This window comes from Phocoena phocoena, chromosome 1 (assembly GCF_963924675.1).
Source record: "Phocoena phocoena chromosome 1, mPhoPho1.1, whole genome shotgun sequence".
Lineage (NCBI taxonomy): Eukaryota > Metazoa > Chordata > Mammalia > Artiodactyla > Phocoenidae > Phocoena > Phocoena phocoena.
The window spans coordinates 166,451,310-166,468,551 of record NC_089219.1 but is presented as its reverse complement, the minus strand read 5'-3'; the positions used below and the strand labels follow the sequence as shown (position 1 = coordinate 166,468,551).

General features: G+C 35.7%; 1 protein-coding gene across 1 annotated transcript in view; it reads right to left on the bottom strand.

Annotated features, from left to right (window-relative positions):
* The window catches only part of AIDA (axin interactor, dorsalization associated), a 41,380-nt gene that overhangs the window by 23,315 nt on the left and 823 nt on the right, over positions 1-17,242 (bottom strand). The window contains exons 2-4 of the mRNA XM_065872575.1: positions 9,801-9,870; positions 2,256-2,309; positions 1,784-1,838 (exon numbers count right to left, since the gene is read on the bottom strand). Of these exons, the coding sequence (XP_065728647.1) occupies positions 1,784-1,838; positions 2,256-2,309; positions 9,801-9,870 (179 nt within the window). The remainder of the gene's footprint in view (positions 1-1,783; positions 1,839-2,255; positions 2,310-9,800; positions 9,871-17,242) is intronic.

The following is a 17,242-nucleotide window of genomic DNA, read 5'->3' as shown; positions in this document are numbered from 1 at the left end:
CTTAACATTCTTAGAAGAGGCAGAGGTCAGCTTGACTAAGAACACTGAATCTGAAATATAGTCAAACACCAATTTATAGAAAATGTTTAATTCCGATAAAATAATTAACTCATAACAAGTGCCTAGATTTTATAAATTCAAAATTAATTACAGAGCATATCCTACTGAGATACAATATACACATTTATGTTCCTTTTAGAGGCAACAGCAAATTAAAATCATCTAAAAAAATAATAAGTACCAGGAAGGGAGAAGTCCAAATGAGAAGAATTATATAAATTCAAACTATAACAAAATGAATCCCAATAATACTCTTTCCTTTCCATTTGCACACCAAATCTTAAAAAAAATAAAAAATAAACAAATAAACAAAGTAGAAGACTAATGCAGATTTTAGTCCAATCTTCCACTAAGATACGGGCCAAAAATCTCTCAGGAACTTGACCTGAAGAACCATGCTATTTAGGATTGTTGCCAATACTGCACCATTCCAAGTATTAATAACAGAGTGCAGTGGTAGGAATGCAGGCTTTGAGATCACTTAGAACCCTGGTCAAAATCCGGTTCTGGCATTTACAAGCTGTAAGATCACGGGCAAGAGTCAGTAAGCAAAATGCCGTTGAGACGATTTATCTGAGAGCTTGGCATACTGCTGCTACTCGAAAAAATGGCAACCGTTATTACCAACGAGAAGGTCTATGAGGCCATAGGAGGAATAACTGAGCGAGTCTATGGAAAGAGATAATAAACATCTGAGTATAAGCGTTTACAAACTTTACAGTCACCCTACATACCTAACAGGTTCTTAAGTTTTATTTGGAAACAAACTGAAAAGAAATGGAAAATAGTGACTAGGTAAGGATCCCAAATCCTAATTATTCTTATCATTTAAAAGTGAACGTTATGATTTTCTTTAGAAACATTATATAACTCAGACATCCTAACTGCAGCTGAAATCTTTTTTTTTAAAGCCATCAATGTGCTTTTCTTAAAATAATCTTATATATAGCCAGTTGCAAAAGACCATACATTATATGATTCCATTTATACGAAATGTTCAGAACAGGCAAATTTATAGAGACAAAAAGTAGATTAGTGGTTGCCTAGGGCTGGGAATTGGGGGAAGCTGGAGGGAAATGACTGAATGCTAACGGATAAAGGGTTTCTTTATGGGGTGATAAAAATGTCCTAAAATTGACTGTGGTGATATTCAATACTTGTGCCCTTGCTTATATTTCAAACATTTCCTCTAAGAGAACATTCATTTGAACCAGCAAAAAAGCTTCATCTAGCAGCAACCTAACCACCAAAATATTTGAAGGAATTGTTTATCTCAAAAAAACTTTCAGGAAGGAAAATGAGGACAACAAGGAAATATTTTATAGAGCAGACCAAACAGCTGGACTGCAGTTTTCAGTGACATGCTGTATAAATAGGCATCAATGACTATAAATTTATATTTTCCAGTAGACTCTACTGTAAATGTTTACCGAAGTAATTTAATTATAGTCTTATTAAAGAGATTAAAACAAAATAAAGTCTAAAACAGATAGATGAGGTACGACATAGAATCAAATAATTTTTCATATTCTATAATGAAAGTGAACCAAAGAATAATTACTATAAATATTATAGGAATTATAAAAGCACAAAAAAATTACATAGGACTAGATATTAACAGAAATGACTCAAATCAGCATCTCTGCTAAATAACCTTAATATCCATAACAGCTCAAATATTTTTCTAAAGGAGTATCACTAAAAAATATAAAACAAAACTTACTTGGTTCTAGCTTCTTCAGATCCTCCAGTTTAAATTCTTCTTGGGACTGTGTGGACTGAATTTAAAACATGCGTATTACATATTTTTATTACAAAGATTTCACTGCACCCTATGTCTTTTAAGTGGTTGACGACATATTCAAAAAGTGGCCAAAATAAATGAATCTATTTCTTGCTTTCAGGGTAAAAAAAAAAAAAAAAAAAAAAATTCCAAACTGGTTTTTGTTTTTGTGTTTTTTGGAACATTCAGGCTAAAAATAACAGAAAAAAAATTGAAGTCATATCTTTTATTTTTACAGTTTATATAATATGAACTAAATCTTTTAATATGAGTTTAACCCACCAATTCTTATTGTTATAAAACCTTTGTGAGACAATACTGCTTTTGGCATGAATGCTAATATTTTATCAGAATAGTTCACAATAATTTCTTTTCCTTATATTAAAAAGTTGGAGGGGGGGAACCTATTTACCTGTAAAGCTGCACTTCGTAATTCCAAGCATGTTGCAATTTTGCCTATGGTTTTCTGAAGGAAAAAGAAAAAGCTATAAATACCAAATATATCATAACTGTTAGTTGTCCAAATCATCAAGTTAATTTTCATTGATAAGCAATCTATAATTTTAAAAAATAAGTTAAATTTTACTTCTTTTAGCATCTTGCAGACTTTGGAGGCGAGAAACAGGAGGTAAAGGTCTGGGATCGGGCAGAGAAGGTGAGTATATATTCGTTCCTAACCTAATGTGCCAAAACCAATTTTAAATCAAGTTTGCTTTGATGATAGCTTTAGATATGATTTAAAGGGCAATGAAAAGGACTTCAAGCATCTTCCCTCCTAAGCTTTACCTTTTCTTCTTCTCCATAAAGTCTGATATCCACTAAAAGACTTAAAAACAAAAATATCTGAAAGTTAGCACAGTGGTTAATTTAATTTTGACTCAAATCCAATCTCGACTTGTTCAATTAAATATATCAACAATACTAAGCAGAATCAATACTTGTGATAAATGGTGGTAAATTTTACAGTCAGATCTGAGCTATAAAATGGATACAAGTGATAAGGCATAGTACCTGTCTTTAATAAGCGCATGTTTCTATTATATAAGACACATTCAGAATCACTGTAACATAAAGCAGAGGCACTTGATTCTATAGGGCTTCAGCGAGCTAAGCGGTAATATGTCCTGGAGAAACAGGACAAGAATCGGAATTAGGATTCAAGCCCCAGTGACTGGGAGGATTTCTAAAACTAACGTACTAGGAAAATTGTCATGGTTCAGTTGTCTGAAGTCCCAAACTGAAGCAGGGGGAGAAAGGTTTGAAATGTGAAATGCGTGTGTTGGGGGAGGGAGGTCATTATAAAGGGGACCTTCTAGGACCAGCTGCAAAATCTGTTATTACTTTAGCAATAAATCATACAGATAGTTTCTGGACAGAAGAATGACTATCAGATTTGCCCTTTAAGAAGACTGCTGTGTGGGCTTCCCTGGTGGCGCAGTGGTTGAGAGTCCGCCTGCCGATGCAGGGGACACGGGTTCGTGCCCCGGTCTGGGAGGATCCCACGTGCCACGGAGCGGCTGGGCCCGTGAGAGGCCCGTGTACCGCAAAAACAAAAAAAAAAATAATAAGACTGTTGTGATAAGAGTATCCATAGGGTGAAGGAGAAAAGGGAAAAGACTAAAGGTAAGATCAATCAGGTTATTTCAACTGTCTATGTAAACAGTAATCAGAACAAGAACATGAATGACTAGGGTTGAAATGAAAAGGAGACCCATAGAACAAGTATCTGCAAGAGCAGGCAGCAGCTGAATTATGCCCATCAAGATTTTTAAATCCTTCCTAATAAAAAGGAATAAATCCTGACAATAAAAGTGAAGTATATATGTACAATATTTGCAATGCCTTCACAAAAAAAATATTCTGGAAAAAAAAAGGATGTTTTTCTATATATACTGACGACCTGCAAAAGTTTAGTCAATTAGATTTGGTGGTTTTCTCTTTCATCAATTTTCTTTGGAAGATAAATGAGGAGCAAAGAGGAGTAACAACTATTGTCCTGGTACCTGGCACCCAGGCTAGATGGCACTACGCAATTATCACGTGGACCATAAACAGCTGGGATAGTTCACAAAATAAAACACTAATTCTACAAATAACAAATGCTAGAGAGGATGTGGAGAAAAGGGAACCCTCCTACACTGTTGGTAGGAATGTAAATTGGTGCAGCCACTATGGCAAACAGTATGGATGTTCCTTAAAAAACTAAAAATAGGGTTGCCATATGATCCAGCAATCCCACCCCTAGGCATATATCTGGAGAAAACTATAATTAGAAAAGATACATGCACCCCAATGTTCACAGCAGCACTATTCACAATAGCCAAGACACAGAAGCAAGGTAAATAAATGTCCATCAACAGATGAATGGATAAAGAAGATGTGGTATATATATACAGTGGAATACTCCTCAGCCATAAAAAAGAATGAAATAATGCCATTTGCAGCAACATGGATGGACCTAGAGATTATCATACTAAGTGAAGTAAGTCAGAAAGAGAAAGACAAACACCATATGATATCACTTATGGAATCTAAAATATGACACAAATGAACTTATTTATGAAACAGAAACAGACTCAAAGACATAGAAAACAAACTTATGGTTACCAAAGGTGAAAGGGGGAAGGATAAATTAGGAGCTGGGGATTAGCAAAGTACTATATGTAAAACAGATAAACAATAAGGTCCTACTGTATAGCACAGGGAACTATATTCAGTATCCTGTTATAAACCATAATGGGAAAGAATATGAAAAAGAATATGTATATATTGATATATATATCAATATGTATAACTGAATCACTTTGCTGTACACCAGAAGCTAACACAACATCGTAAATCAAGTATACTTCAATAAAAAATTTTTTTTAATTTAAAAATATATAAATAAATAAACCACGACTGAGCAAAAGACATGACTCTTGGTCAAGGAACAAGTAACAATATTTAACTATCTCCACAATATTTAAAAATGTCTTTTAATCTTAATATAAGAGTTTATAAAATGTCAAATTTTATTTTGAAATTTTACATTTAAATATTATATTTAATAGAACTGCTGCAAAAGGAATCAAGATAATCACAGATTTATTTACCCTCTTAAAGAGCTGTTGTGGAGCAACCAGCAACAATCTTTTCTACATAAAATCTAATAACCTCAGATCATTGTTCATATATATCACTCAAATCTGACAAAACTAGTAAATAATTTTAACTATAAATATAATTACATAGTAACAGTAATAGCTAACAACTATTGAGCAGTTACTAAATGACAGACTCTGCTAAGTGATTTACACACATTACGTCATTTAATCCTGACTACAACCCTATGAGTTAGATACAACTATTTTATAGATGTGAAAACAGAAGACAGGTTAAGCAACTTGCCCTGGACATCAGTATATTCTATACAATAGCAATATATACAACAAAGTAATACACTTATTTTAATACCATTTGGCCATACTTTTTATGTTCTTTAAAAAATGGTTTTGAAAAAGGGTTGTCTGTATTAAAGGACACGTACCAGTAAGTCTTTAAAAATACTAGTTAACTCCTTTTCCTTCTTCACTATACAATCCATCTGATTTGATGTTTTTAACATTTAAGGTAAAATGTAGTTTAACAACTGTAAGTCCACTAATAATCTATTTTAAATTTAAATATTTCTTCAAGTTAAGCAGAAGCAACAGTTTTTTACACAGAATCTACTGAACTATGGCAAAATACCAATAAGCATTATTCATAACTATTTTAAGGGACCACACCCAACATCAGTATTAAAAAAGGAGTGAAACACTATCATTTTCAGCTGTAGCAAAACATGCAGCATTTATTGATGTCAAAATCAAGTGCTTGCTACTGTAATTATTTCAACTTTCTTAGAAAGAAATGGTTCAGAAAAATTATTAAGAAGCACAAAGTCATATGTGTCAGAATATAAATATTGACTATTAACTAATACACATTAAGACTAAGCACTCAAAGTGAAGTTTAATTTTAGAAAGATTTAAATAATTAGCACTTCATTCAAATTAACTGCTTATACCTACTGTGGTATAGAAATGGAAAATGTTGTCATTTTCAGAATACTGCCTACTTTACTTTGTCACTTGCTAGGGAAATGGACAACTCAAAAAGAGTGGTGAAAGGAAAAGATGAAATAGAAATATACAAATAAAGAGCAAAAGTAATTTTGCTAAAACATATCAAGGAGAAATATGTTGAAAAAATACACATTGTTAAAGTAGTAGAGTCTCAATCCAGACTTAATTTTTTACATTTAGACAGCCAGTCGTCTACTCTTTAGATGGCGGGGGTGGGGAGGAAAGAAAGGAAGAGAGGGAGGAGGCAGTGGAAAGTGGGGACCTATAAAATGTAAAACAAGCATATAGTGCTGGAATTCTCATTACCACTAAATTTGATTCAAAACAGGGAAAAACTTTCTAAGCATCATGAGACAGGATGTTCTAGTCTGTCCAGAAACTTACATGAGAAAATCTACTACACCAAAGCAGGGAATTTAACGGAATGAAAGCTTTTGGCAGCTATTTTTTGGCTACTAAACCCTGTTGTTATAATGACAAAACTATTAAGAAATGAAATGAAAGCTATGTCAACTGATCATGAGGGAAGATCAAATAAGAATTATAAACTTGCTTTTTTTTCCACCAGAAATCTTTCAGAATATTTTGAATAGAAAAGCCATATGAAGATTTTTTACCATCAACTAATAAACTTTAGAGAGATCAGTAGCTCTGCTTTAGAGTTCTTCAGATTTAAAATAAATATTGTGAAGATATATATGTTATTCTCTAAAAAAATAGGATTCCTCTAATCTTAAAATAATCATATACAAATAAATATCAATAACTTAAGATCTAACAAAGCATTTATTCATCAAATGTTTTTGAAATCTTACTGTGAACTAACAGTAGAAAGCTTCATAAAGAAAGCACTTTAGAAATACAGTGGTTTTTAAAAATCTTCTTTCAAAGTTCCACAAATTATTAAATGGTTGGCATAATTCTAAAACCTGTCACTGCTACAAAAACATTTAAAATAGTAAAAGCATAAAGAATATAATTCCAAATAGAAAACATATAGAACAATTTTGCTTAGAATAATGTAAGGAACATTCTCCATTTTCCCCTTTTAAGGAAAACACAATCGAATTTCTTCTCCTTTGGCTTACATGCCAGGTCTGGCATTCAATTAATTTTGCAGACCTAACAGTTGGTTTCAAAATTTCCCATAACATGTTCTTTAGACCCAATGAAATATTATAAAGGGAGGAGGAGGGAGACTTTCAAAAGCCAACAAATCTAAGAAATACTCCACTACCCAAACTCTTTAAAACTCCAACATACACGTTAGCATACTAAAAGCCCTGACAAGTCACAAACTCTGTTCATATAACATCTATTAATTTTTCAGAGTCAATGTTCTCCAGATAATGTCTGGGAAATCTTTGTTTTTCTAATCATTTATTAACTTAGAGCCTCTACGTTTTTCCTTATGTGACATTGAAATAAGGCCTACAATGCCAATATGAGGTTTCTGGCTCGTTGTGAATGCTTCACCTGTATTTTTAAAGAAATTTTTTTTTTAAAGAATTTGTAAATGCATACGACTTGCCTTATATTCATAATGTAGTACAGAGTGATTTGGGGGTCCTTCTCCAAGCCCAAGGAATAGGGAGGCAGGCACAACCTCTCTCTGTAGTCACTACTGGCAGCCACATTTGCCTCCTAAGCAGGTTTATAAATAATAAATACCTCAGAAATCACACCTCGAGGAGGGGAGGAGGAACAGACTACCTCAAAGGTGGAGGTCATTTGAAGATTTAGGGATACGTTTCAAGATCATTTAGAGTTATCTAATCCCTCATTTCATACATAAGGAAATTAAGGCCCAGCGACAGAGACTGGATTCAAGACCAAGTCTTCTGACTCCAGATCTCAGGCTCATTCCTTTAGGTCATGGTGCCTCCTGGGCCTTGTGGAGGGTGAGATCTGTGTAAGCTGAAAAAAGACAGCAGCCGGGTGCCTACTAAGAACAGCTATAAATTAAAGATTGAATACACAGCACTGTCAAACATCCCAGCTTCATCCTTAGAAAGTTAAAGAAAATTAAGAAAAAGCTAATTTTTTCTGGTTAGTCTAATCATCAGAATATGATAAAGCTCATTTCTTGATGACATTTTTTAAAAACTTTAGTATGTTTTAGGTCAAATCAATTTATATTTGAGGTCGTGTTGCTCATAGAACCTAAACCTAAGCAACAGATGTTGGAGACAAGGCAAACAGGTGATTAAAATATGGCTGTCATTAAACTTTTTAATTTCCTAAGCTTTCATTTTGTTTCTATAGTCATAACACACTTTGTTAGCTGTTAATTTACATACTCAGATATTTGAGATTGTTTCAAAACATAGATGTTTAAACTCCCAAATCTGTGATGCCAGCTGATCACTTCCTTAGCAATTCGTAGACAGATTTCACAAATCTTAGAGGTGATAAAGCATATAGTCCTTCTTCCTTTCCTTTTGCAAACCGGACAATTCCTCTGTGGTAATTATTTTCCAGGGCTAAAATCCTAAGTTTCCTAAATCTATTGTGGATATTAGCAATTATTAAGGAAAAAAGAAAAATATACTTTAAAATTTTAAAACTTCTATTACTTTTTAAAATACAAAATAAAGATACACTAGATGACACAGACCCAAAAACGTTTTATTAGTTATTTTTTTAAATTTTATCTTATTTATTTTTTTGTACAGCAGGTTTGTGTTTTTTTTGATTTTTGAATTTTATTTATTTTTTTACACGGCAGGTTCTTACTAGTTATACATTTTATACATATTAGTGTATACATGTCAATTCCAATCTCCCAATTCGTCCCACCACCACTGCCCCTGCCACTTTCCCCACTTGGTGTCCACATGTTTGTTCTCTACATCTGTGTCTCTATTTCTGCCCTGCAAACCGGTTCAACAGACCCCAAATATTTTTAAAATGCAAACATACTAACTTGTGTAAGAAATATGACTGACCCTAATTTTTGGTGTTTTTTTCTTTTCAAAGATTTATAAAGATGAATCAAATGAATACAGGCCTAAGGACTAAAACCAATTTGCTTAGGTTTACTTGAAGAGTGTGCAAAGAATCACTCCCACTCCCACTCCTTGTACAAAAAGAGAATAAAAGCAAATTAAGTCACCATAGTTTTTACAATGTATTAAGAAATGGGAGGAAAGCTGACATGAATTTTTTCATTATCTACAAGATTAAAATTTAACTTAACATTAGATACCTTGAGCCAGGAAAAATAAGAATTGTTTCCTCCCATTTCTTCTCACTGTTTTACAGTAAGGCTTCTTAAAATATCCCACTTTTCACAATCTCTAGCAGTACAGGGAATCAATCTGATACATTAAAATTTTAATTCAAGGAGAAAGAGCACCCTTGAAACATTTTGCAACTTTTTGCATTTATTTTGTTGATGGATTCTTATGCTAAATTCTTGACTTGAACTAATTATTTTTCAGTGGTGGCTTTTTTTGTTTTTCGTTTGTTTTGTTTTTTTGTTTGTTTTCAGAGGAGGTGGAGAAGGAGGTAAGGAAGTTCTGAGTTAAGTAAGTACTGAGGTGGGATGCAATTACTCACAATCAAACTCCAGTCTCTGGTACCCCTTCCTTCCCAACCAAAGTGTGGATGGTCTCCACTAAATGTCTAAATGGCTGAGTAAAGAAATTTATTAAGTAAGAAATTCATTACATGGTAAATCATGTGGTATCTCTAAAGTAATTACTTAATGTTCAGCAAAGCATAATCAGTATCATTCTTTGTACTTAAGTATAACAGTTTTTGTTGTTTGTTTTTGCTTAATGGACTCAAAAGACAGAACCCTTTTCATTTGGAATCTGATGTATCTAGAGATTATTTTATGGTACCTTTTGTTCTTCTGTGAACTCAGAATTATTGTGTTGAGCTTGGGCCTCTTTTTGTAGGTGTCTTGCTAATCTGTAAGAAGAAAAAAACATTCTTTAAAATTGAAGGAAAGCAAACTATTTCAAGTGAAACACGATAAAATAATTTAATTCTTAAAGAGTGAAGTACAATAACACTTTTCTTCTGTTTTCAAAGTATAAATCTACATTATCTTTAGAATCTAACTCTTTATACAATGACAATGGAAATAAGATACTTTTCATACCATTTCACTGGGACAAATTTCAGCTCTAGACAGCAAAAACAGAATCATAGAGGTGGAAAGAATCTCAAATGACATCGAATTCAACTTTCCTTAGTACACACGAATTTCTTCTACAACAAGCCAAGAGCAGTTGTCCAGATTTGGCTTAAACACCTCCAGTGAGCACCAATTAATAGTACCAGCCAGAGGTACTTTATCAGTCTATCATTAATTTGCTGATAAGATTAGTTCAAATTACAGCCATGACAAAGTGATGATACTCTATCAAATTATACTTTTGAACGTATTTTTCATGGCAAATAAAGAAAATCCTCTACCAATCAGACATGGAAATCACTGTTTGCTCAGTTATCATCATACTTAACAGCAGCTAGGCCTAGGATGAGTTTTCAAGGATGGATCTGTGTTACAAGTCTAAGCTCAACTCTTACAGCTAAACAATAAAAAGAAAAATAACTCAATTTAAAAATGAGTAAAAGGTTTGATTGAACAGACATTTCTCCAAAGAATATATAAAAATGGCCAATAAGTACATGGATATCATCTCATTAGTTATTAGGGACATACAAATTAAAACCACAATGACATACAACTTCACACCCACCAGGATGGGTATAATTTTTAAAAAGAGGGAGAAAAAGTACAATGGGTATTGGCAAGGATGTGGAAATCGGAACCCTACCACTGGAACTGATGGTAGGAATGTAAAATGGTACAGTCACTGTGGAAAACAGTTTGGCAGTTCCTTAAAAAGTTAAGCATAGGGGGCTTCCCTGGTGGCGCAGTGTCCCCTGATGCAGGGGACACGGGTTCGTGCCCCGGTCCGGGAAGATCCCACATGCCGCGGAGCGGCTAGGCCCCTAAGCCATGGCCGCTGAGCCTGTGCGTCCGGAGCCTGTGCTCCACAAAGGGAGAGGCCACAACAGTGAGAGGCCCGCGTACCGCAAAAAAAAAAAAAAAAAAAAAAAAAAAAAAGTTAAGCATAGAGTTACCATATAACCCAGCAGTTTCAAAATCCTAGGTATATTCCCAAGAGAACAGAAAACATGTTCACACTCACACACACAAAAACTGTACACGAATGATCACAGGAGCAGCATTATGCGTGATTAGCCAAAAACTGGAAATACCTAAAATGTCCATTAACTGATGAACGGATAAACAAAATGTGGCGCACACATTCAAAGGAATGTTATTTGGCCATAAAGAGGAATGAAATACTGATACATGCTACAACATGAATGAACCTCAAAGACATTATGCTAAATGAAAGAAGCCATATAAAAGATCATATATTATATGATTCCATTTACATGAAATATCCAGAATAGATAAAGCCATAGAGATAGAAGGCAGATTAGTGGTTGCCAGGGGCTGGGGAAATGAGAGAATTGGAAGTGACCCATATCAGGTAAAGGGTTTCTTTTGAGAGTGATGGAAATGTTCTGGAATTAGATAGTGGTGATGGTGGCATAACATTGTGAACATACTAAACACTAACAAATTGTACAACTTTACAGTGATAAATTTCATGTTACGTGATATTTATTTTAATTTTTAAAAACTTGCAGGGGGAAAAAAGAAAACAAAGAATTGAAAGGATGTTTTTGGTGAGACATTTTGTAACTACAAAAGAATTTTAAACTATAATTCCCAAGCATACTATACTATCCTAGGTGGGGAACGGAGGCAGGGATACAAAGGGTAGCAAGTGCTAGATTTCCCACCAAGCCGTTGCAAAAGACAGTTCACCAAGTTTCCAAAAAGTCTTAGATGGAAGTTCTAATCTATATAATCATGTCTTTAAAGATCAAGAGTAAAGTTCACATGATGACCTCTATCTAATCTATGAAAGGTCTGCATCCTCTTTATCATAACGCAAGAAACTCCTACATAAAATCATAACGTTTGCCAGGATAGCTCCACCATGTTACTTAATCAAAGTGCTTCCATCCATTTATTTCTTTTCCCCCAAAACTGGAAACCCCAGAATATTTGTCCTAAAATGTCATTCATAGACCCACTCTATGGATTTTATACAGGAGTAAGTACAATTAGAAACAGCCATAGCCATACTTGTCCCGTACTTGGTTTCCTTTCTAACTTTTGCTGGCCTACCATCTACGTAGAGTTCTCTTCAGGAATCACAGTCTACACTTAACAATGTCAACTACACATCCCTGAATTCAGGGAAGTTACACTGTTGCACAGTTTCTTTATTTGACAAGTTCTACACACAATATGCCAATAGTGACTGTAAACCTAAGCAGGTCACTGTCAGAAGAAAGGATATAGCTCTAAACTCCTGCTCAAATGCTAGCAGTCAGTAGACAATGATGTTAAATTCAAACAGAATCCTGTTTTTAAAAATTAGGCAACAGGCTGGAGGAAATATTTGCAAATCATATATCCTATCTGATGAAGAACTGATATCCAGAAAATACAAAGAACTCTTCTAATTCAATAGGGAAAAGACAAACAACTCAATTTAAAAATAGGCAAAAGGTATGAAGAGACACTTTACAAACAAGATTTACAGGGAAAATAAGCATCATAAGAAAAGACACTCAGTATTACTAGTCGTAAGAGAAAAGCAAATGAAAACCACAGTGAAGTACACTACGTACCCACTAGAATGGCTATAGTCAAAGAGACACACAATAACAAATGCTATCAATGTAGAGAAACAGGAACTGTCATATATTGCTGGTAGAAATGTAAAATGGTGCACCCAGGTTGACCAACCAGTTTCCCTTTAAAAATTACACATAAATTTACCATATGAGCCAGGAATTCCACTCCTACATCTCTACCCAAGAAGAATGAAAATATACGTGCACCCAGGCTTACACGTGAATGTTCACAGCAGCATTAATGATAACAGTCAAAAAGTAGAAACAACTCAAATGTCTACCAAGTAGTGAATGGATACACAAAATGTGGTATACCCATACAATGCAACACTACTCAGCAGTAACAAGGAACAAGGTACTGATACATACAACAACATGGATAACTTCAAACACATTATGCTAAATGAAAGAAGCCACATACAGATCACATATCACATGATTCAATTTACGCGAAATGTCCAGAAGAAGTTTCATTTCATCTTCAGAGACAGAATATAGATTAACGGCTGCCTGGGGTTAGGGTGGGAACATGGAATGACTGCAAATGTGCATAAGGGATCTTTGTGGGGTGATGGAAATGTTCTAAAGTTTGATTGTAATGATGGCTGCACAACTTGGTAAATTTACTAAAAGTTCACTGAATTGTAAACATAAAATGCTGAATTTCACTGTATATAAATTATACCTCAATAAAGTTATTTTTAAAAACTTTTTGTAAAACCTAGGCAAAAAAATTAATTTTCTAGGGCTTCCTTGGTGGCACAGTGGTTAAGAATCCACCTGCCAGTGCAGGGGACACGGGTTTGAGCCCTGGTCCAGGAAGATCCCACATGCCGCGGAGCAAGTAAGCCCGTGCGTCACAACTACGGAGCCTGCACTCTAGAGCCCGCAAGCCACAACTACTGAGCCTGTGTGCCACAACTACGCTTCAGCCCATGTGCCAAGAGCCCGTGCTCCTCAACAAGAGAAGCCACTGCAATGAGAAGCCCGCACACCACAACGAAGAGTAGCCCCCGCTCGCCGCAACTAGATAAAGCCCGGGCACAGCAACGAAGACCCAACTCAGCCAAAATTAAATAAATAAATAAAATTAATTTTTAAAAAATTTTAATTTTTTAAGCCCATAAATGATTGCACCATTTTAAGACAAAGTGAGACATAAATCTGTCCACTGAGGGAAAATCCCCCTGCTCTGGGTATCAGATGAGCAGGTAAGAGTTGACATTCTATTAGTAAAGGTAAAAAACCTATCAAATATTTTTCTCTAGAGAATAACCTCAGTTTCCAAGGGTGCCTACAGGTAACACAGGACTGCTCTCAAGGGGAAGTTTTAAATATCCTTAAAGCACATAAATAAGTGGCCCACAGAAACCCCACAGCAATCCATGACAGAAACAAGTGCTTCTCAAACTATTTAGAGTGAAGAACTAGTTTTTTCCCCCGCAATCTGTTCCAGGCTAATACTTTTATAAAATAAAATAAAAACTATCATTAAGATGTCACACCACAATGAAATTCCTAAATTTTTTTTTTTTTTTTTTGCCGTACGCGGGCCTCTCACTGCTGTGGCCTCTCCCGTTGCAGAGCACAGGCTCTGGATGCGCAGACTCAGCGGCCATTGCTCACGGGCCCAGCCGCTCCGTGGCATGTGGGATCTTCCCGGACCAGGACACGAACCCATGTCCCCTGCATCGGCAGGCAGACTCTCAACCACTGCGCCACCAGGGAAGCCCGAAATTCCTAAATTTTAAATCCCCATTTCTTTATTTATCTCATTGCAGACCAGCAAGGATGTGGGACCACACCTTGAGAGGCACTGACACAAGGCATAAAAAGGATGATTAACAGGGCTTATCCTATCTTCAAACTCACCCATTCATTTAACAAATACTTATTGAGCATCTGTGTGCCGGATTAATGCCTCAGGACTGATCCTGTGAAACAGCTGATTCTAGGCAGCCACTCTACCCTAAGTTATGGGGGCAGGTACCCCCAGGGTGCTGAAAGAGGTGGCCTGCTAGAGGGAGTTGTTTTTAATTGATCATGTATATTTTAGATAGCAATTTTAGTTTTGACATAATTTGCTTAAATCTTCCAACAGTACTGTGGCATCAACTCCTTAATGCTCCCACAGCATATTCCTGAATCAAGCCATTCACTAGAATACAACAATTATATAATATCTAAATAAATAATTACTTGATAACAGTCTAGTGCTACTCTGGACACTACGTATACAGTAGAGAACAAAATAGACAACCCCTCCTATACCCTGTTTTCAAAGAGCTTACATTCAAGTGGGGAGAGAGACAACCAACCAAATGAATACATAAAATATATTGTACTTTAGATGGTGATAAATACTATAGAAAAAATTAAGCAGGATTGGGGGTTGGATCTGCAAGACTGAGGTAGAGGGAGTGGGAGTGGACAGCATACTTAACTGGACAAAGAGGGTCTCGCAGAGATAATATTTGGACAAAGACCTGAAGGAGGTGATCAATCGGCCCAAGCAGATAATGGGGGAAGAGTGTTCCAGAAAAAGTACAAAAGCCCTAAGGCAGAAGCAAGCTTCAGTAAACAGCAAGAAGTGTGGCAGCACTTACTCTTTTCCTACTTCTGTAATAGCAATACCTATTTATTCTAAAATCCTCCAGCATTTCTCACAATGAAAAATAAATAAATAAATAAATAAAATCCTCCATTAGACTCAATACTTTGAGGATGGATATCAAATCTTATTCATTTCTATACGCCCAGCTCTCACTTGCTGAGAGATGAAACTGTTTAAGCTGTGATATTCTTACCTTACGATAAGTACAAACACGTCCACTCCCGCCCCCACAAGGTCCCCATCCCATGAATTCACTCCTGTGTGTTGCACAGCTGTAAAGACACAGCTGCCTCTGCGGTCAGAAAGGCCAGTTCTCCCAGACTTCTTCTAGCTCAGTATCTAGTCAGTTACTAAATCCCATCCATTCTTTTTCACATCATTTAGTGGCCCCTAAATGGTCTCCTTTTCTCACAGATAATTCAAATTAAAAAAAAGACAACTGGCCTTCATTTTTGAGTGTATTAATTTTAAAGTCAACATCGTGTATGTAGCCTGTATGTTTACAAAATTTAAGCCAATCATCACATATTTCTTTTCAAATTTGACACTGGTGGTTTTTATAGTAATTTTAGAATTACTACTCTGAATCATTAAGTTCAAGGTTAGTAATGAGGTTCAACAATAGATTTGTTGGTGCCTATTACTCTCTTGCTGAGATATTTTTAGAAATTCCAGCTAAACAGCTTGCATATTCAATTTTCCTTTGTAATTTCAATTGGACATGGTATTCTTCACTTTCCATTGTGAGGTCTGCTGCTGAGTGCCAACAGCTGCCATGTCCCACCATCACAAGTGAGAGACAGCTTTAGATTTCAGGCTATGCAAGTTTAGTTAACGCAGAATGAGTATACATGGGTGTTCACTATCTAACCGGCTACAGTATGGAAGGATACATTCTCTGGGAATGAAGGAAGTCTTCTAATTTGTCCAATTCACTTATACAACGCATCTTTAATAAATGCCTTAAACACTACATAGTAGAGCAGACAGGATTTGGAACTGGGGGAAAAAAAAAAAAACCCAGACTTCAGCAGTATAGTTTTGTGACCCTAGGTAATCCGGTTAACCTGAGCTTCAGTTTCCTCATTTGCAAAATGAAAATAATAATATTCTCACCGAGCAGTTACAAGAGTAAAGTGAAATCAAGTGAAAGTGCAAAACAAATGACAGTAGTTGTTACACATGGCAAAATGGCCCAAACTATGGTGGTTTTCAGGGCTTTTGAAAACTACAGGCAATTCAAAGTCAGTAAGATGAGGTAGAGAACATCCACGCACTTAAATTATCTTAATGGCCAGATAAACACAAGTAACTATTGTAGAAAAAGAATACAGGATTTAGATCTTCCAAGCACTAATCGTGTATTCTTTCCAAAAGATGCTGGGGCGGGGGGGTGGGGTGGATTTTACTTACACATGGTTTCGAACAATAACTTGCTTTAAACCAAGAAGTAATTACTGGCAACAGTTTGCAAACAACAGCATTTTAGCAGGCAGTTCCTATTTTCAGTAAAATGTACAAGAAACTATAAGCAAGGTTTAATATATACGCAAACCTTGTCTTTTAATTTTAAAAACACCGCTGAAGTTTTGGGAGGAAACCATAAAGGGAAAGAAATCGGACTTGGGTAGATCAAAGAACCTGGTGCTCACATGTACCCTGCGGCTATACATTATACACAGGAAAAGGAGGGACCCAAGGAGGCGGTGGTGACTCCTGTGCGTGGTCTATTAATTCACATTTTGCTCTCTTCTGTTCACATCCTGCAGGGACTCCACCCAGAGCAACCGAGCGAGGGGGTGGGTGGGACTCACCCAGCCTAGCAAATAACAGTCCCAGAAACCGAAACGGAATCGAGGTGAATTGGGAAAACACGGCTCCCCAGAAAGAGGGGTGGAGAAGGGGCGCGAGAGGAGACCTTTCTTTGGGCTG